This window comes from Pan troglodytes, chromosome 12 (genome assembly GCF_028858775.2).
Source record: "Pan troglodytes isolate AG18354 chromosome 12, NHGRI_mPanTro3-v2.0_pri, whole genome shotgun sequence".
Taxonomy (NCBI): Eukaryota; Metazoa; Chordata; class Mammalia; order Primates; family Hominidae; genus Pan; species Pan troglodytes.
In genome coordinates, this window is record NC_072410.2 from 61,315,576 (window position 1) to 61,333,016 (window position 17,441).

Sequence of the window (17,441 nt, forward strand, 5' to 3'; positions counted from 1 at the left end):
TGTATAGTTACTCATTTATTTCTCTCTGTTTTCTCTTTTAAAATAACCAAATTTCTCTGCTATAAATAGGATGGGATCAACTCATGTAGTAAATGGGAGGTTTTTGAGGGAAAAAAAATGCAAGACTTTAAAAATCATTGATAAGTTTATTAAAGCCTTTCTCAGCGATTACCTAAAATAAGAACTTTTGAAAAATACTGTTAATACAGCTTTTTTTTTTTTTTTTTTTTTTTTTTTTTGGAGACAGTGTCTCGCACTGTTGCCGAGGCTGGAGTGCAGTGGCGTGATCTCGGCTCACTGCAACCTCTGCCTCTCAGGTTCAAGCGATTCACCGGCCTCAGCGTCCCGAGTAGTTGGGATTACAGGCACCCGCCACCACGCCTGGCTAATTTTTTTGTGTTTTTAGTAGAGGCGGGGTTTCACTGTGTTGGACAGGGTGGTCTCCAACTCCTGGCCTCGTGATCCGTCTGCCTCGGCCTCCCAAAGTGCTGGGAATTACAGGCGTGAGCCACCGCGCCCGGGACCGTTAATTCGTCTTTTAATGAGACTTCCTAGTGTTCTTCTTAGTGTTTTTTTTAACCTATAGATCTGTGTTAATGTTTTATATACTACTTAAAAAATGAGATTATAACATTTTAGGATGCTAGCTTTATGTATTCATATTGGAAATAGAGTGGCAAAACAGTTCCCCTGAATCACCAAAATAGATGTAATCAAATCTGAGTAACACTGCATACCAGGATAGAACTCGATTTTTTTTTTTTTTTTTTGAGACGGAGTTTTGATCCTGTTGCCCAGGCTGGAGTGCGGTGGCATGATAACAGCTCACTGCAACCTTCGCCTTCCGGGATTCAAGCAATTCTCAGGAGGCTGAAGCCTCCTGAGCAGCTGGGATTACAGGCATGCGTGACCACACCCAGCTAATTTTTGTAGTTTTAGTAGAGACCATGTTAGGCTGGTCTTGAACTCCTGACCTCGTGATCCACCCACCTAGGCCTCTCGAAGTGTTGGGATTACAGGCATGAGCCACTGCACCGGCCGTTAGGAGATTTTTTAGCTGTGCCCATGTTAGGCACTAGAAATCGTGGCTCTAAGATTCTAGCATGGTTCACCTGGTCCATGATTCTGTATTTAACAATACCACAGGAGGTCTTAAATTCTGGACTTTTTGAAGACCATGAAAAAGTTCGTTGAGATTAACATAAAGCTTCACCTCTGGCCCCGGTTGTCATAGCCAGGAGTGGATTTAGGAGGTTTAGTACACTTACTTTGAGACTTGATTTCTCTAAGGACATTTTTTGTTTATTTTGAAATGTTCTGAGTTCTGTATGATTGCTTTCAATCCATGATTTTCAGACTTTATTTCAGCAGTGTAACTTAAATATCTAAAATAGGTGATGGCAATGATGAATGGGTTTCTTTGGTAGCTTTTTTCAGATGAAAGTTTCTAGCTAGCTTTCTGATCATAAAAGCAGTTATTTTCTCTCTCCTCCCTCTTTCTCCTTCCCTTTTCTCCCTCCCCTTTCTCCCTCCCCCCGACTTTCCCCTCTTCCCGCTTCCGCCTCCTTCCCCTGCTTCCGCCTCCTTCCCCCGCTTCTCCGTCCTTCCCCCACTTTCCCCTCCTCCTCCCTTACCCTTTCACCCCCCTTCTCTCCCTCTCTTTCTGTCCTCCCCCATCTCTCTCCTCCTCCTCTTTCACCAGGTCTCACTCTGTCACTCATGATCGAGTGCAGTGGCATGAACATGGCTCATTGCAGCCTAGACCTCCCAAGTTCATGCAATCCTCCCGCCTCAGCCTCCTGAGTATCTGGGACAACAGACACGCACCACCATGCCTGGCTAATTTTTAAAAATTTTTAATAGAGATTGGGTCTCGCCCGTGAGTACGAGGCTAGTCTTGAACTCCTGGGTTCAAGCAATCAGCTTCCCACAGTGCTGGGATTATAGGTGTGAGCCACTGCACTCAACCTAAAAGCAATCTTTTTTTTGGAGGCGGAGTCTTGCTCTGTTGCCCAAGATAGAGTGCATTGGTGCAATCTTGGCTCACTGCAACCCCCCTCCCCCACGCGGGTTCAAGTAATTCTTGTGCCTTAGTCTGCTGAGCAGCTGGGATTACAGGCGTGTGTCATCACCCCTGGTTAATTTCTTTTTTTTTTTCTTTGAGATGAAGTCTTGCTTTGTCACCCAGACTGGAGTTCAGTGGCACGATCTCAGCTCACTGCAGCCTCCGTCTCCTGGGTTCAGGCAGTTCTACTGCCTCAGCCTCCCGAGGAGCTGGGACTACAGGTGTGTGCCACCACGCCCAGCTAATTTTTGTATTTTTAATAGAGATGGGGTTTCACCATGTTGTCCAGGATGGTCTTGATCTCCTGACGTCATGATCCGCCCTCCTCGGCCTCTGAAAGTGCTGGGATTACAGGCGTGAGCCATTGCACACAGCCAGTTTTTGTATTTTTAGTAGAGAAGCGGTTTCACCATGTTGGCCAGGCTGGTTTTGAACTCCTGACCTCAAGTGATTCGCCGGCCTTGGCCTCCCAAAGTGCTGGGATTCTAAGTGTGAGCCACCGGGCCTGGCCAAAAGCAATCTTTTCAGCATGCTTTTTTTTTTTTTTTTTTTTTTTTTAGATGGAGCCTCATTTTGTCTCCCAGGCTGGAGTGCAGTGGTGCAATCATGACTCACTGCGACCTCCACCTCCTGGGTTCAAGCAGTTCTCCTGCCTCAGCCTCCCAAGTAGCTGGGATTACAGGTGCCTACCATCACACCTGGCTAATTTTTGTATTTTTAGTAGAGACAGGGTTTCAGTATGTTGGCCAGACTGGTCTAGAACTCCTGACCTCAAATGATCTGCCCACCTTGGCCTCCCAAAGTGCTGGGATTACATACGTGAGCCACCATGCCCGGCCTCAGTGTGAAAAATTAAATACAGAATATACAAAATACAGACTTTGAAAGGCCTTTGAACTTCTCTTTTTTCTTCATTCTCTTCTCAAAAAAGTTGAGATATTTCCAAACGTAAAAATTATGAACATCAGATCATGATCATAAATTTTCTTTCAGAAATGTAACAGGTGTTTTGTCTGTATGTAAGATTCTACCTTATTTTCAGACAGCATTTTAAAGATGTAACCTTAAAAATCACTTGATTAAAGTATACAGTTTATTTTCAGTAGATTTACAGAGTTGTGCAGCCATCATCACTTTCTAATTTTAGAGTATTTCCATCATCCCCCAAAGATCCCTCATGCCTTTTTCACCTTATTATTTTTAAGAGTTAGGACTGGGCGAGGTGGCTCATGCCTGTAATCCCAGCACTTTGGGAAGCCGAGGCGGGTGGATCACGAGGTCAGGAGATCGAGACCATTCTGGCTAACACGGTAAAACCCTGTCTCTACTAAAAATACAAAAAATTAGCCCGGCATGGTGATGGGCGCCTGTAATCCCGGCTACTCAGGAGGCTGAGGCAGGAGAATGGCGTGAACCCAGGAGGCAGAGCTTGCAGTGATCCGAGATCATGCTACTGCACTCCAGCCTGAGCGACAGTGCGAGACTCCGTCTAAAAAAAAAAAAAAAAAAAATTAGCTGGAATGGTTATGCCATTCATTTAGCCATCAAATTGATGGATGTCAGTTGTTTCTAATTGTGGGTTAATGAGCATCGTTATGCGTATATTTTCCAGTACTAGTATGATTAGTTCCTTAGAACAAAAAGCTAGAATTGCTGGGTCAAAGGCAATGTGTATTTTAAATATTGAAGGATATTGCCAAATAGCCTTCCAAAAAGTTCATACGAACTTATACTCACCAACAATGGATAACTGTGCTTTTAGGCAGTTGAAATCTTATGCAATGGAAGCGCGTGTAACTCTTCAGTATACCTCTAGGGAATTCCAAAGCAGTTTCAAAAATCATGAAAAAGTTTGTTGAGAAACTTCGAAACAAAAACCACTTAACTATCATGTATTTTGATCAGAATTACCTTGAGTTTTATTTTAAACCTTTTTTTTTTTTTTTTTGAGACAGTTTTTCTCTGTCACCCAGGATGGAGTGTAATGGCGTGATTTCAGCTCACTGCAACCTCTGCCTCCCAGGTTCAAGCCATTCTCATGCCTCAGCCTCCTGAGTATTACAAGTGCCCGCCACCACACTGACAATTTTTTTATTTTTCGTAGAGACAAGGTTTTACCATGTTGGTCAGGCTGCTCTTGAACTCCTGACCTCAGGTGATCCACCCGCCTCGGCCTCCCAAAGTGCTGGGATTTTAAACATTGATTTTTTTTAAGGCAAGATTACTTAATGTTTAATAAGGCAAAATAGTGTGTAGTATGTACTGTGGAATGGCTTCTACTCAAAGGAGGACTAAAATACACCTTAGAGCTGAATCCTATTAGCTTCAGTTAGGAGTATCACTGCTTATCAGGAGTAATTGCAAAATAATCTGTTTATTCGGTTTTTATAAAATCAGTCTTTTATAGAATTGTATTTTTTAAAGGTTAGTAGTTGTAACCTAATTTTACTTGCTTTTTTTTTTTAATTAGGATATATCAACTCAAGAAAGTAACATATTAGGGGCATTCTGTGATATGAATGTAAGTGTTTACCTTTTTTATTCTTTTATGGAAAATTTTATTTTTTTAACAAAGCCTCATCCATATGTTTTATTATTTATATATGTCTTTTGAGTTTCTCATCAGTATCTTTCCAGTATTGCTGATAAGATAAAAATTATTTGTACGTTTTCAAATAATGACATGTTTTCTTTATTTTCCCAGGATGTAGAAGTACCATTGCATTTGCTTCGTTATGTATGTTTGTTTTGTGGGAAAAATGGCCTTTCTCTCATGAAGGATTGCTTTGAATATGGAACTCCTGAAACTTTGCCATTTCTTATAGCACATGCGTTTATTACAGTTGTGTCTAATGTAAGTATTGTTTTGAATTGATCTTAATTTTGGGAGCAATGTCTAGCATATCAGTAACATGAATTTTATGCTCTGAAAAGGAAGGTTTTGAATGATTTGCATGTGTAATTTTTTTTGATTTTGACAAAATGAGTACAGAAACGTTTTAACGATCTTTATTATTAAGATTAGAATTTGAATAAAATTAAGTTACCTGTTTTAAAGCTAAAAGGGGTCATGGCTATCTATAATTATCTATTTTATCTAAGATAGGTGACTGCATAAAACTTTTGCTAATTTTCATTTTTTAACTTATTTTTTTTTTTTTTTTTTTGAGAGAGAGGGTCTCACTCCGTTGTCTAGGCTGTAGCTTCGACCTCCTGGGCTCAGGTGATCCTCCCACCTCACCCTCCTGAGTAGCTGGGACTAGAGGTGTGCACCACTGTGCCTGGCTGAATTTTTGTACTTTTTTTAGAGACAGAGTTTTACCATGTTGCCCAGGCCATTTTAAACTTGCTCTGCCTGGGATTCTGTCCTGGGAAATTTTTGACTTTTTAGGTTATTGGTTACTTTAAATGATGCTTGCCTAGGTTACTATTATAGTATGCCTGAATCCTCTTACACATGAAGATTGTAACATTTCCTCTTGCCTTTGAAAATAAGGTAATTCTTCTGTATCCTGTGAGTATCAGTTTTACTGTGAAGCACAGTGGATATGGAAAGAAAGATACTTTTATTTATTTTTTTGAGACAGAGTCTCACTTTGTTCCCCAGGCTGGAGTGCAGTGGTGCAGTCTCAGCTCACTGCACCCTCTTCCTCCTGGGTTCAAGCGATTCTTCTGCCTCAGCCTCCCAAGTAGCTGGGACTACAGGCACGAACCACCATGCCCGGCTAATTTCTGTATTTTGAGTACTTGTTGGCCAGGCTGGTCTCAAACTCCTGACCTCATGATCCACCCACCTTGGCCTCCCAAAGTGCTGAGATAACAGACGTGAGCGACTGTGCCTGGCCCGGAAAGAAAGATACTTTTAAATACCTGTATATTAAAATTCATCCTTTAATAACCTATTCTGGTCATAATTTAAAAAATTAGTAAAGCAAAAGTTCAGTGTACCTTTACCAAACCCTGAAATCTTGTGTAATGGAATTACCTTAATTAGTAGCTAATATCAGATATTTAAATTATCTATAAAATAAAAATATTGGGTGAAAAGTGACTCAACCAAATATTTTGTTGCATTGTTTCCAATGCTGTGTGCTTTGCAGTGATGCGGTACATTGGAAACAGCACTGACATTACTAAAATTGGTAATAAATGATTATTATCAAGGTCATTTTTAGTTAAAAAATTCCACCCATTCTGATAGGTTGAAAGTATTACATATAGTAGTAGTGTAGCATGTAGGTTAATAATGTTGCCTTTTTTTTTTTTTTTTAGACGGAGTCTGGCTCTGTTGCCCAGGCTGGAGTGCAGTGGCACGATCTTGGCTCACTGCAACTTCCGTCTCCCAGATTTAAGTGATTCTCCTGCCTCAGCCTCCCGAGTAGTTGGGACTACAGGCGTATGCCACCATGCCTGGTTAATTTTTGTATTTTTAATAGAGATTGGGTTTCACCATGTTGGCTAGGCTGGTCTCAAACTCCTAACCTCAGGTGATCCTCCTGCCTCAGCCTCGTAAAGTGCTGGGATTACAGGCGTGAGCCACTTTGCATGATCTGAGCCTTAATTTTTTTAATTTGCAAAATGGGAATGATGATGGTATCCATCTACTTTAGAGGATTGTTTTGAGGTTTAAAATGAGAAAGATTTTAAGCTCATAATGTAACACTTGACATATAAAGTGTGTAGTAACTGGTGGCTTTTACTAACTTCGGTTGTTACTAAATACCTAAGTGATCCTGTTATTCTGATTGAACTTATTTGTTTGATAGAAAGTTTTATGTACTTTGGTATTCTCTGAGAGAAAGTATCTCAATTTAGTTAACTGGAATGCTGGGATAACATTTTTATTTTACACTGTGGTAATTTTGGAGAGGGCATATAATTTTGAAACACCAAATTATCAAAGGGTTTACTTAATCAGGAATATTACATAAACCTGGATTAAACTGTTTCTTGAATTTATTTGTACTAATTCTTGTTTAACAGTCTAGTATGGAAAGCTTGTTAAAGACTTTATTACTATATCTTTAAAAGTTATCGTTTACAGGGTTTTTTCTTCCTTACTTTATCCGTTTTTTTGAGACAGAGTCTCACTCCGTCACCCAGGCTAGAGTGCAGTGGCACCATCTTGGCTCACTGCAGCATCCACCTCCTGGGTTCAAGCAGTTGTCCTGCCTCAGCCTCCCTAGTAGCTGGGATAACTAGTGCACGCTACCACACCCAGCTAATTTTTGTATTTTTAGTAGACCCGGGGTTTCACCGTGTTGTCCAGGCTGGTCTCAAACTCCTGACCTCCCGTGATCCGCCCACCTCGGCCTCCCAAAGTGCTGGGATTACAGGCTTGCAGGCTTGAGCCACCGCACCCGGCCTTTGTTTTGTTTTTGTTTTTGAGAGAGAGTTCTGCTGTGCGGTAGTAGCAGCTGACTGCAGCCTTGACCTCCCAGGCTCAAGCAAACCTCCCTCCCATGTCAGCCTCCCAAGTACCTGGGACTAAAGGTGCATGTCACCACGCCTGGCTAAATTAAAAATTGTTTTTGTAGAGATGGGGTTACGCTGTTGCCCAACCTGTGCAGTTATCCTTTACTAAATAGAAAGGTTTAGGCTTATATTCTGTTTTATCTTTCTCTTCAACCCTTTTATGACTGCTAATTGGTGGGCTGTTGTCAATCTGCATAGTTTTCTTTATCTTGCAACTCAACTGAGGCCATTAAAGCAAAGTTATACTATTTAAATTAATATATATTTTGAACACCGTAATACTATAATACTATATAATCTGTGTTTGTTAATTTTCTGAGAATAATAACTCAATGGAGTAACTCTTTAATAGGCATCTTTTCCTTATAAAAAATATTGTAGATTGGCTCTCTGCAAGCTAATTTCTTTTATATGGTTAATATTTTAGTGTACATTAAGAGCTTAGAGTTCTTTTTGTAATCAAGCTTGCTACAGAAGCTGTGCTTTATTTATTTCATAGTAATTTCCTCTAGTGGGTCATTGTATAAACCCTGATCATTTTTGTATGTCTATTCCTTTTCTTGCGAAGTGGGCAGCTTGTTTAGCCATGGTGTTTTGGCTTCAATAGGGTGAGGTCTCTATTTGGGAATCTCTGAATTTCACAGGAATGAGTAGAACTATATTTAACAATGAAAAAAATAGTATTAGATTTTAGGGCAGCCGTTTGTAAAGAAAAGAAAATAACTCATAAATCACTTTTGTGGCAGGAAAGATACGGACTAACGTTACTGAATACTTCTTTTTCTCAATTTATTATACTAAATCACACATTCAGAAGAGAACATGTTTATAGCATTTCCTGGGACTCAGGAAATGATCCCATTCTGTTTATTTTCTAGTATGATTTCCTCCTCACTTAAAGAAAAAGCTATATATTTATTTTGAGACTGGCTAATTTTTGTGTTTCTGGTAGAGGTAGTGTTTCACCATGTTCCCCAGGCTGGTCTTGAACTCCTGGGCTCAAATGATCCGCCCGCCTTGGCCTCCTAAAGTGCTGGGATTACAGGTGTGTGCCGTTGCACCTGGCTGATTTCCTCACTCTTACTGAGGCAAGGTAACTTTGTCAGATGGTGAGTGTTATTTTTTCGTTTTTTTTTTTTTGAGCTGGAGTCTCGCTCTGTCACCAGGCTGGAGTGCAGTGGTATGATCCCTGCTCACCTCAGCCTCCGCCTCCCAGATTCAAGCGATTCTCCTGCCTTAGCTTCCCGAGTAGCTGGGACTACAGGCACGCACCACCATGCCCAGCTAATTTTTGTATTTTTAGTAGAGATGGGGTTTCACCATGTTGGCCAGGATGGTCTCAATCTCTTGACCTTGCGATGCCCCCACCTCAGCCTCCCAGAGTGCTGGGATTACAGGTGTGAGCCACCGCGCCTGGCTGGTGAGTTTTTTTTTCGGAACCTGAATCCAGAATCCTGAAATTTCATCTCGGGAAAACTCACTCTGCTCTGGATTTGAATTATCAACAAAGAAAGGAAATTCTTACCTTATCAGATTAAGGTTCAAATCTGATAATAACGTCAAGCCCATACATTTGTTTCAATCTCAAAAACTTTAGCAGATTCTTAACTAGAACTTCAGCAGTTCTTAACTAGCTCTGAGTTTTAGGAGATTTCTCAGTTTGCACAAATATTATTCCACCTATTATATGGATCCGTTCTTTAATAACAGCTGTACCCACAAGAAAACAACAAAGATCTTTATGTAGTTTTCTTACTTTGCAAATGCAGCTTTTTATGTAGTTTTCTTACTTTGCGAATGCAGCTTACTAACATTTAACACAGCTTAGAGAAATAGAACATGGAGGCGTCCAAGTTTCTCCACTGAGACCCAAATGGAAGTTAATCTCACTTTTGTTGAGTTACACTTGGTTTTAGCTTACAGTATCCTTCCTCAGCCCTCAGCTCTTTGCCTGAGTTTGTCATTTCATACATAACACCTTTTATTAATTTATAAATAATCCAATAGAGACAAGGGGTTTATTTTATTATGGAGTAGAAAGAAGTGCAAATGAGGATTAATAAAAAGAACTTCACACAAAATATACTTTAGTCAAAGGTACAAGCTTGTAGGGCTTAAGTAACGTATAGGGGAACACAATAGCAATTTCTGAATGTTCAGTGTCCTAAGACTGCTTTTTACAAATATACTAGCAAACACTGTTTAATATCAGAAACTAGGGTAGGATTACATATTTTTTGATATCTCTTTACTAGATAGGAGAACAGGAAATTAAGTTTTCATGATGCCACTTTGCACTTTGTCAGAACTAGGTTTGATGCAGAACGCTGTTTTTCTGCAGTTAAAGGGAGCAAGGAACTTTTTTTTTCTTTTTTTCCCTATTTCTGAGAGTTTTAACCTAGGTTAAAAGGTTAGGAGGGCTGCTAGAATTCCATTAGCACTAAGCAGGGGGTGGGGAGAAGGAAACCTGAAAAGCTCAAAACTTAAAAAAAATGATAAAGGGCACACTGTAGGATTAATAGCATATGGAATTTGGTTTTTATGATGTTGGGATCTATAGTAGTGTTAAAGAATGCTGATTTTTATAATGATACAATCCTAGGTTTGAATTGTACCTCTGTTGCATAGTATGTAATTTTGTTTTCATTACTTTTATAAGCATTACTTTTCTCATTTATCACAATGGGAATATTAAGGACTTAGTAAATGGTAGCTCTTCCTTGTATTAAAATTTTCTCTTGTATTGACATTTTTCTTCATTTGCTGTTTTTTAATTGAAATTTTTAATCACTTGTGTCTGTGTATTCTAAAATAAAAGATATAACTATGCCCTCCGATGTATCTTGTATAAAATAGGATTTTTAACCTTCTGTTAAAATTTGAAAAATAACATTCATAAAGAAACGTACACAAAGTGATAACATGTGGCTCAGTGAGTTATCAAAGCAAATATTCGTTTAACCATCACTCAAACCAAGAAACAGAACATTGTCAACTCCCCAGAAGCCTACCTTATGAGTCCTCAGGCCACTAACTATTCCATCTCTTCTCCTTTAAAAATAAACACAATTCATCCTTTAATGCTGATCATTCTCCTGCTTTTTTAAAAAAAAGTTTTATCACCTAATCTTATATCCCTAAACACTATAATTTGGTTTTGTCTGTTTTCACCATGCAGATGGAATCACATACTATGCATTCTTTCATGCCTGGTTGCTTTTTTTAAATGCCGAAATTTATATTGCATGTATGTTCATTTTTATTGTTGAATTATCTTTTAAAATATACCAATTTATTTTACTGGTGATGGACATTTAGGTTATTACAGTTCATATGGGTGTCAGCATTCTTCTATGTGTGTTTTGGTGAACATGTGTGTGCATTTAATTTGGATGTATATCTAGAAGTAAATGTCTTATCAGGGTGTTTGTGTGTGTGTGTGTGTGTGTGTGTGTGTACATATATATATATATTCTTTTTCTGAGATGGAGTCTTGCTCTGTCGCCCAGGCTGGAGTGCAGTGGCGTGATCTCAGCTCACTGCAAGCTCTGCCTCACGGGTTCACACCGTTCTCTTGCATCAGCCTCCTGAGTAGCTGGGGCTACAGGCGCCCACCACCATGCCTGGCTAATTTTTTGTATTTTTAGTAGAGGCAGGGTTTCACCGTGTTAGCTAGGATGGTCTCAATCTCCTGACCTTGTGATCCGCCTGCATCGGCCTCCCAAAGTGCTGAAATTACAGGTGTGAGCCACCATGCCCAACCTTTTTTTTTTTTTTTTTAAACTCCCCTGTACCCCCACATCCCCTCGAGTATGCATATTTTCAAACTTGGGTGTTAAACCTATGGTTTCCTTAGGTGGTTGTATTAATTTATACTTCTGTCAGGTCTGTGAGAGTTCCCCTAGTTGCATATCCTTGCCAAGTGTTGACTTGGTTTTTTATAGATTTCTAATGGATTTATAGTAGTAGCTCATTGTGATTTTATTATTTTTTGAGACAGTGTCTTACTCTTGTCACCCAGGCCAGAGCGCATTGGGGTGATCTCAATTCATTGCAACCTCCACTTCCTGGGCTCAGGCGATCTTCCCACCTCAGCCTCTTGCATAGCTGGTGTGTGCCACCATGCCCCGCTAAGCAGATGTGGGGTTTTGCCATATTGTCCTGGCTGATCTCAAACTCCTGAGCTCAAGCATCCTCCATCCTTGGCCTTCCAAAGTCCTGGGATTACAGGCATGAGCCACTCCACCTGGCCTTTTTTTTATATTTATATATATATGTGTGTGTGTGTGTGTGTGTGTGAGTGTGTGTGTATATATATAAATATATTTTTACATGTGTATATATAAAAATATATTTTTACATATGTGTATATATAAAATATATATTTTTACATATGTGTATATATAAAAATATATATTTTTACATATGTGTATATATAAAAATATATATTTTTACATATGTATAAAAATATATTTTTACATGTGTATATAAATATATTTTTACATGTGTATATATAAAATATATTTTTACATGTGTATATATATAAAAATATATTTTTATATATGTGTATATATAAAAATATATATTTTTATATATGTGTGTATATATAAAAATATATACATTTTTATATATGTGTGTATATATAAAAATATATACATTTTTATATGTGTGTATATATAAAAATATATATTTTATATATGTGTGTATATTTAAATATATATACATACATACATATATACACACACACACACACACACATTTGTTGTTGTTTTTTTGAGATGGAGTCTTGCTCTGTTGCCCAGGATGTAGTGCAGTGGTGCGATCTTGGCTCACTGCAGTCTCCACCTCCTGGGTTCAAGCGATTCTCTTGCCTCAGCTTTCCAAGTAGCTGGGATTGCAGGAACCTACTATCAAGCCTGGCTAAATTTTTTGTACTTTTAGTAGAGATGGGATTTCACTATGTTTGGCCAGCTTGGTCTCGAACTCCTGACCTCAAAGTGATCTGACTGCCTCAGCCTCCCAAAGTGCTGGGATTACAGGGGTGAGCCACTGCACCTAGCCTGTTATATATTTGTAATGACTAATGAGAATCAGCACCTTTTCATAGGCATATTACTTATTTGGATTTTTTTTTGCGAAGTACCTGTTTAAATCTCTTGCCCATTTGCAAAATTGGATTGTCTTTTTCTTGCTGATGTTTAGAATTTCCTTGTGTGTTTTAGATAGACGTCTTTTTAGGTAGAAGTGTTTTGTTTGATATATGTATTGCCAATATCTTCCACTCTCGTGTTGCTTTTCACTCTTGTGTTGAAGAAATATTCATCAAGCTTCATGTTGTACAGTTTGTCATTTTTCTTTATGGTTAAGGTTTTCATTTTTGGTTGAAAAAGTCATTTTTCACTCTAAGGCCATGAAGATACTTACAAAGTTTTTTTTGTTTGTTTTTAGATGGAGTCTCGCTCTGTTGCCAGGCTGGAGTGCAGTGGCTTGATCTCAGCTCACTGCAACATCCACCTCCTGGGTTGAAGCGATTCTCCTGCCTCAGTCTCCTAAGTAGCTGAGACTACAGGCACTTGCCACCACGCCCAGCTAATTTTTTGTATTTTTAGTATAGATGGGGTTTCACCATGTTGGCCAGGATGGTCTCGATCTCCTGACCTTGTGATTCATCTGCCTCGGCTCCCCAAAGTGCTGGGATTACAGGTGTGAGCCACCGTGCCCGGCCAAAGTTGTTGTTTTTTTTGAAAAATTTTTTCTTGCTTACCTTGATCAGGAAACAAGTATTATTGCTTTACCTTTCATATTTTGATCTATTCAACTGCAATACATTTTTATTTATGGTTTCAGAAGGGATTAAGATTCATTTCCTTTTTCATACAGATATCCAGTGTTCCTAACACTGTCACAAAGACAGTCATTTCTTCTTTGTTCTGTAGTTCTACTTTTGTTGCACAGGTTAGTCTTGAACTCCTGGCCTGAAGTGGCCTGAAGTGATCCTTCCATCTTGGCCTCCAGAAGTATTTGTTACAGGTGACTCATGCCTCATCACTACAATGAGCCAAATCGGATGTTTTTATGTGCATGGGTTTGGGCTCTTTGGCATAGTACACCATTCTATTTGCTTAATTTTGTGCTGTTTTGCCTACTGCCTTAATTACTGAAGCTTTACAAGAAGTCTTGCTCTCTGGGAAAGCAAGTACTACCTCCCTGTCATATTTCTTTTTTTTTTTTTTTTGGAGACAGAGTCTCACTTTGTCACCTAGGCTGGAGTGCAGTGGGACGATCTCGGCTTACTGCGACCTCCACCTCCTGGGGTTCAAGTGATTCTCCTGTCTCAGCATCCCAAGTAGCTGGGATTACAGGTGCGCGTCACCACACCTGGCTCATTTGTTTTTGTGTTTTCGGTAGAAACAGTTTCACCATGTTGGCCAAGCTGGTCTTGAACTCCTGACCTCAGGTGATCTGCCCACCTCGGCCTCCTGAAGTGCTAGGATTACAGGCCTGAGTCACTGCACCCAGCTTCTCCTTGTCGTATTTCTTTTCTTTTTTTTTTTTTTTGAGACAGAGTCTTGCTTTGTTGCCCAGGCTGGAGTGCAGTGGCATGATCTTGGCTCACTGCAAGCTCCGCCTCCCAGGTTCACGCCATTCTCCTGCCTCAGCCTCCCAAGTATCTGGGACTACAGGCGCCCGCCACCACGTCCGGCTAAGTTTTTTGTATTTTTAGTAGAGATGGGGTTTCACCATGTTAGCCAGGATGGTCTCGATCTCCTGACCTCGTGATCCGCCTGCCTCGGCCTCCCAAAGTGAGATGTGAGCCACCGCGCCTGGCCTCCTTGTCGTATTTCTTAGAGAGTTTTAGCTATTCTTGGACCTTTGTGCTTTGAATGAGTTTCATAAGTTCTGCATGTAAACCTTTTTGGATTGTACTGAATCTATAGATGAATTTCGGGAGAACTATTATCTTCACAATAAATATGGCAAATGTCTCCTTATTTACATGTTCTTCAATTGATTAGTTTGCAACTTTTTATGTAGAGGTGTGTATCTTGTTAGATTACTCCTAGACACATGATATTTTTGATACTGTTCTTAAGGGAATCGTTTTGAAAACCGTATTATTTGTTCTCAGGAACAAATAATAAGAACATATATAGGGTGTTGTGTGTATGTATATATAGGTGTGTGCATATTTGTTTATATTAACCTAAGCAGCAGTTTTGCTAAACTCTTTAGTTTCAGTGTTTATCTGATAATTATTTTGGGTTTCCTAATTACATAATTATATTATCTCAGAGTATTATTTTAAATTCTTCTTTCTAGTCCTTTGCCTTTTATTTATTTTCTTAACTTATATTGTCTAGGTCCTTCAGTTCAAGTGGAATTGAGGCTTCGTTGTCTTGTTCCTAGTCTCAGGAGGCAAAGTTTTTAACATTTCATCATTAACGTAGTATTTACTACAGGGTTTTTATAGACGTCTTTTATTTGATTATAGTGAATCCCTACATTCTGAATTCCCAAATTCATGTATTTTATTTTTAAATTTTTTTTGTTTTGAGACATGGTCTTGCTGTGTTGTCCAGGGTGGAGTACGGTGACGCGATCCTGGCTCACTGAGACTTCCACCTCCTGGGTTCAAGCGAATCTCCCACCTCAACCTCCCAGAGTGCTGGGACTGCAGACATGTGACACCATGCCTGGCTTATTTTTGTGTTTTTTTGGTAGAGATGGGGTTTCAGCCATGTTGCCGAGGCTGGTCTTGAACTCCTGACCTCAAGTGATCCACCTGCCACCATCTCCCAGAGTGCTGGGATTATAGGCATGAGCCACCGCGCCTGTCTAGATTTTTTAATTTGTATCTCCTGCCTGTGTCAAGACTCAGTATCAGAGTTTTTTGTTTGATGGTTGGGTTAGGATTTTTATTCTTACTATTTTTGAAAATAAAACTGTTATATAATGTATTCACATTTGATTTATAAATGTTAAAATATTGTGTAGAAAAAATGAAATATTTATTGTAACTTTTATTATAACTCAGTCGAGCTGTAAGTTACTTATAGTAAACTTAGTAAGTACTTACTGATATTGTAATCAGTGTGTGACTGTAAAATATATTTGCTTCAGATACTGAAATGACTAGAAATTATGGGTAATTTGAAATATTTTAGGAAGGAATGATGAGATGATTAGTTAAAAACTAATATGGTTTATTAAAAAACTAATACAGTGCCTTGTATTGGGGATGCTACCGTACAAAGAGGTATAGAGAATTATTTGGTAAGGAAATATTACTTTGAGAGATGGTTTTTTCTTTTCAGCAAGAAGCTAAGATTAATTTTTCAGACAGACTTCATGTAAAATAAGATATATAATATATAGGTTAAATTTCCTGATACATGTGTAATTCTGTTTTGTACTATACTCTTTTCATAATTGATAATATATGTAATTATAGAGGCAGCAGAATACTAAATGATCCTCGTTTTTGTTTTGTTTTTTATTTGAGACGGAGTCTCGCTCCGTTGCCCAGGCTGGAGTGCAGTGGCACAATCTCGGCTCACCACATCCTCTTCCCCGCCCCGGGGGTGGGGGTTCAAGCGATTCTCCTGCCTCAGCCTCTCAAGTAGCTGGGACTACAGGTGCGCGCCACCATGCCTGGCTAATTTTTGTGTTTTTAGTAGATACGGGGTTTTACTGTGTTGGCCAGGCTGATCTCAAACTCCTGACCTTCGTGATCTGCCCACCTCAGCCTCCCAAAGTGCTGGGATTACAGGCGTGAGCGACCGTGCCTGGCCAATGCTCTTGTTTTTCATTAGTTTAGTGAAAGATATATGTATTTCACATATTAGGCATTAATGTTGTTTTTATGTTTCTTATATAGATTAGAATATGGCTACATATTCCTGCTGTCATGCAGCACATTATACCTTTTAGGACCTATGTTATTAGGTAAGTTTATAAAATCTCTTTACCCCCGATTATCAGTGTAATATATTTAAACAATTTATAATATAGAATTATATTGTTTGAAAGTCCCCTATAGTCATATCCTCTAGAGAAAATTTCAAGTAACAGTTCGGTATATAGTGTTTTTTATGCACATATATGGATTTATATTTAATGGTTACTTTTTAGCAAATTATGTTGGACTTTTTTTTACATGAGTATGTAAAGAATTAAAGAGATTAATAATGGTTATTCCACTGTGTTTAGTCAGTCAGCAAATACACAGTAAGTGTCTGTTACGTTCTAGGCACTGAGGATATAGCAGAGAAGAAAACAAATTGCAAAAATCTTTGCTCTTGTGCAGTCTGTTTACAAAAGAAGTAAATGATAATACTACATCAGAAAGTGATAAGTATTATAGGATAAATAGCAGCAAAGGTGGTTTGAGAGTTCTAGGGGGTGGGTTACAGTTTATGGGGACAGGGAAGGTCTCATTGAACGAGAGGTGACATTTGAATTTTATAAGTCTCAACTTAAAAAGGAAGCCTAAGAAGATGGAGAAAGGGTTGTACTGATTAGAATTAAAGTATGAACTGTCAGGATTCTGCATATTTTATTTCTTGATAACATTTATGACAGTATTGTACTTTTTTTCTCATTTGCAAAGGTTTGAGTGTCTCCCTTTTTCACAGCACTACTCAACTTTTGGGAGACAATATCAGGCAAAGAATCAGATAGTGATGAATGCTATGCAAGTAAGTTAGTGTGATACAGAGGGAGTATGGGGCCTTTCTGAAAGGTGATATCTGATGGACGTGAGTCAGCTCTTCAAGTGATTATTAGAAAGACGTATTGTAGAAGGAACATGTCAGTATAGGCTTTGAAGTTGGCGTATGACACAAACTAGAAGCAGATTGGTGTGGAGAATAATGTGTAAGGGGATATAATTATGAAGGTG

At 38.9% G+C, this 17,441-nt stretch overlaps 1 protein-coding gene across 7 annotated transcripts in view; it reads left to right on the forward strand.

Annotated features, from left to right (window-relative positions):
* USP34 (ubiquitin specific peptidase 34) overlaps positions 1 to 17,441 on the forward strand; it is a 283,157-nt gene that overhangs the window by 71,069 nt on the left and 194,647 nt on the right. For 6 of the 7 annotated variants that reach the window (XR_010149508.1, XR_010149509.1, XM_016948585.4 and 3 more), the window contains exons 4-6: positions 4,536 to 4,586; positions 4,770 to 4,919; positions 16,419 to 16,486. Coding sequence is in view for 5 of the 7 variants with exons in the window: in XM_016948585.4 (XP_016804074.1) it covers positions 4,536 to 4,586; positions 4,770 to 4,919; positions 16,419 to 16,486 (269 nt within the window). In the remaining 2 variants the exon portion in view is untranslated. The remainder of the gene's footprint in view (positions 1 to 4,535; positions 4,587 to 4,769; positions 4,920 to 16,418; positions 16,487 to 17,441) is intronic. The other variant, XM_063789825.1, reaches the window with a different exon arrangement.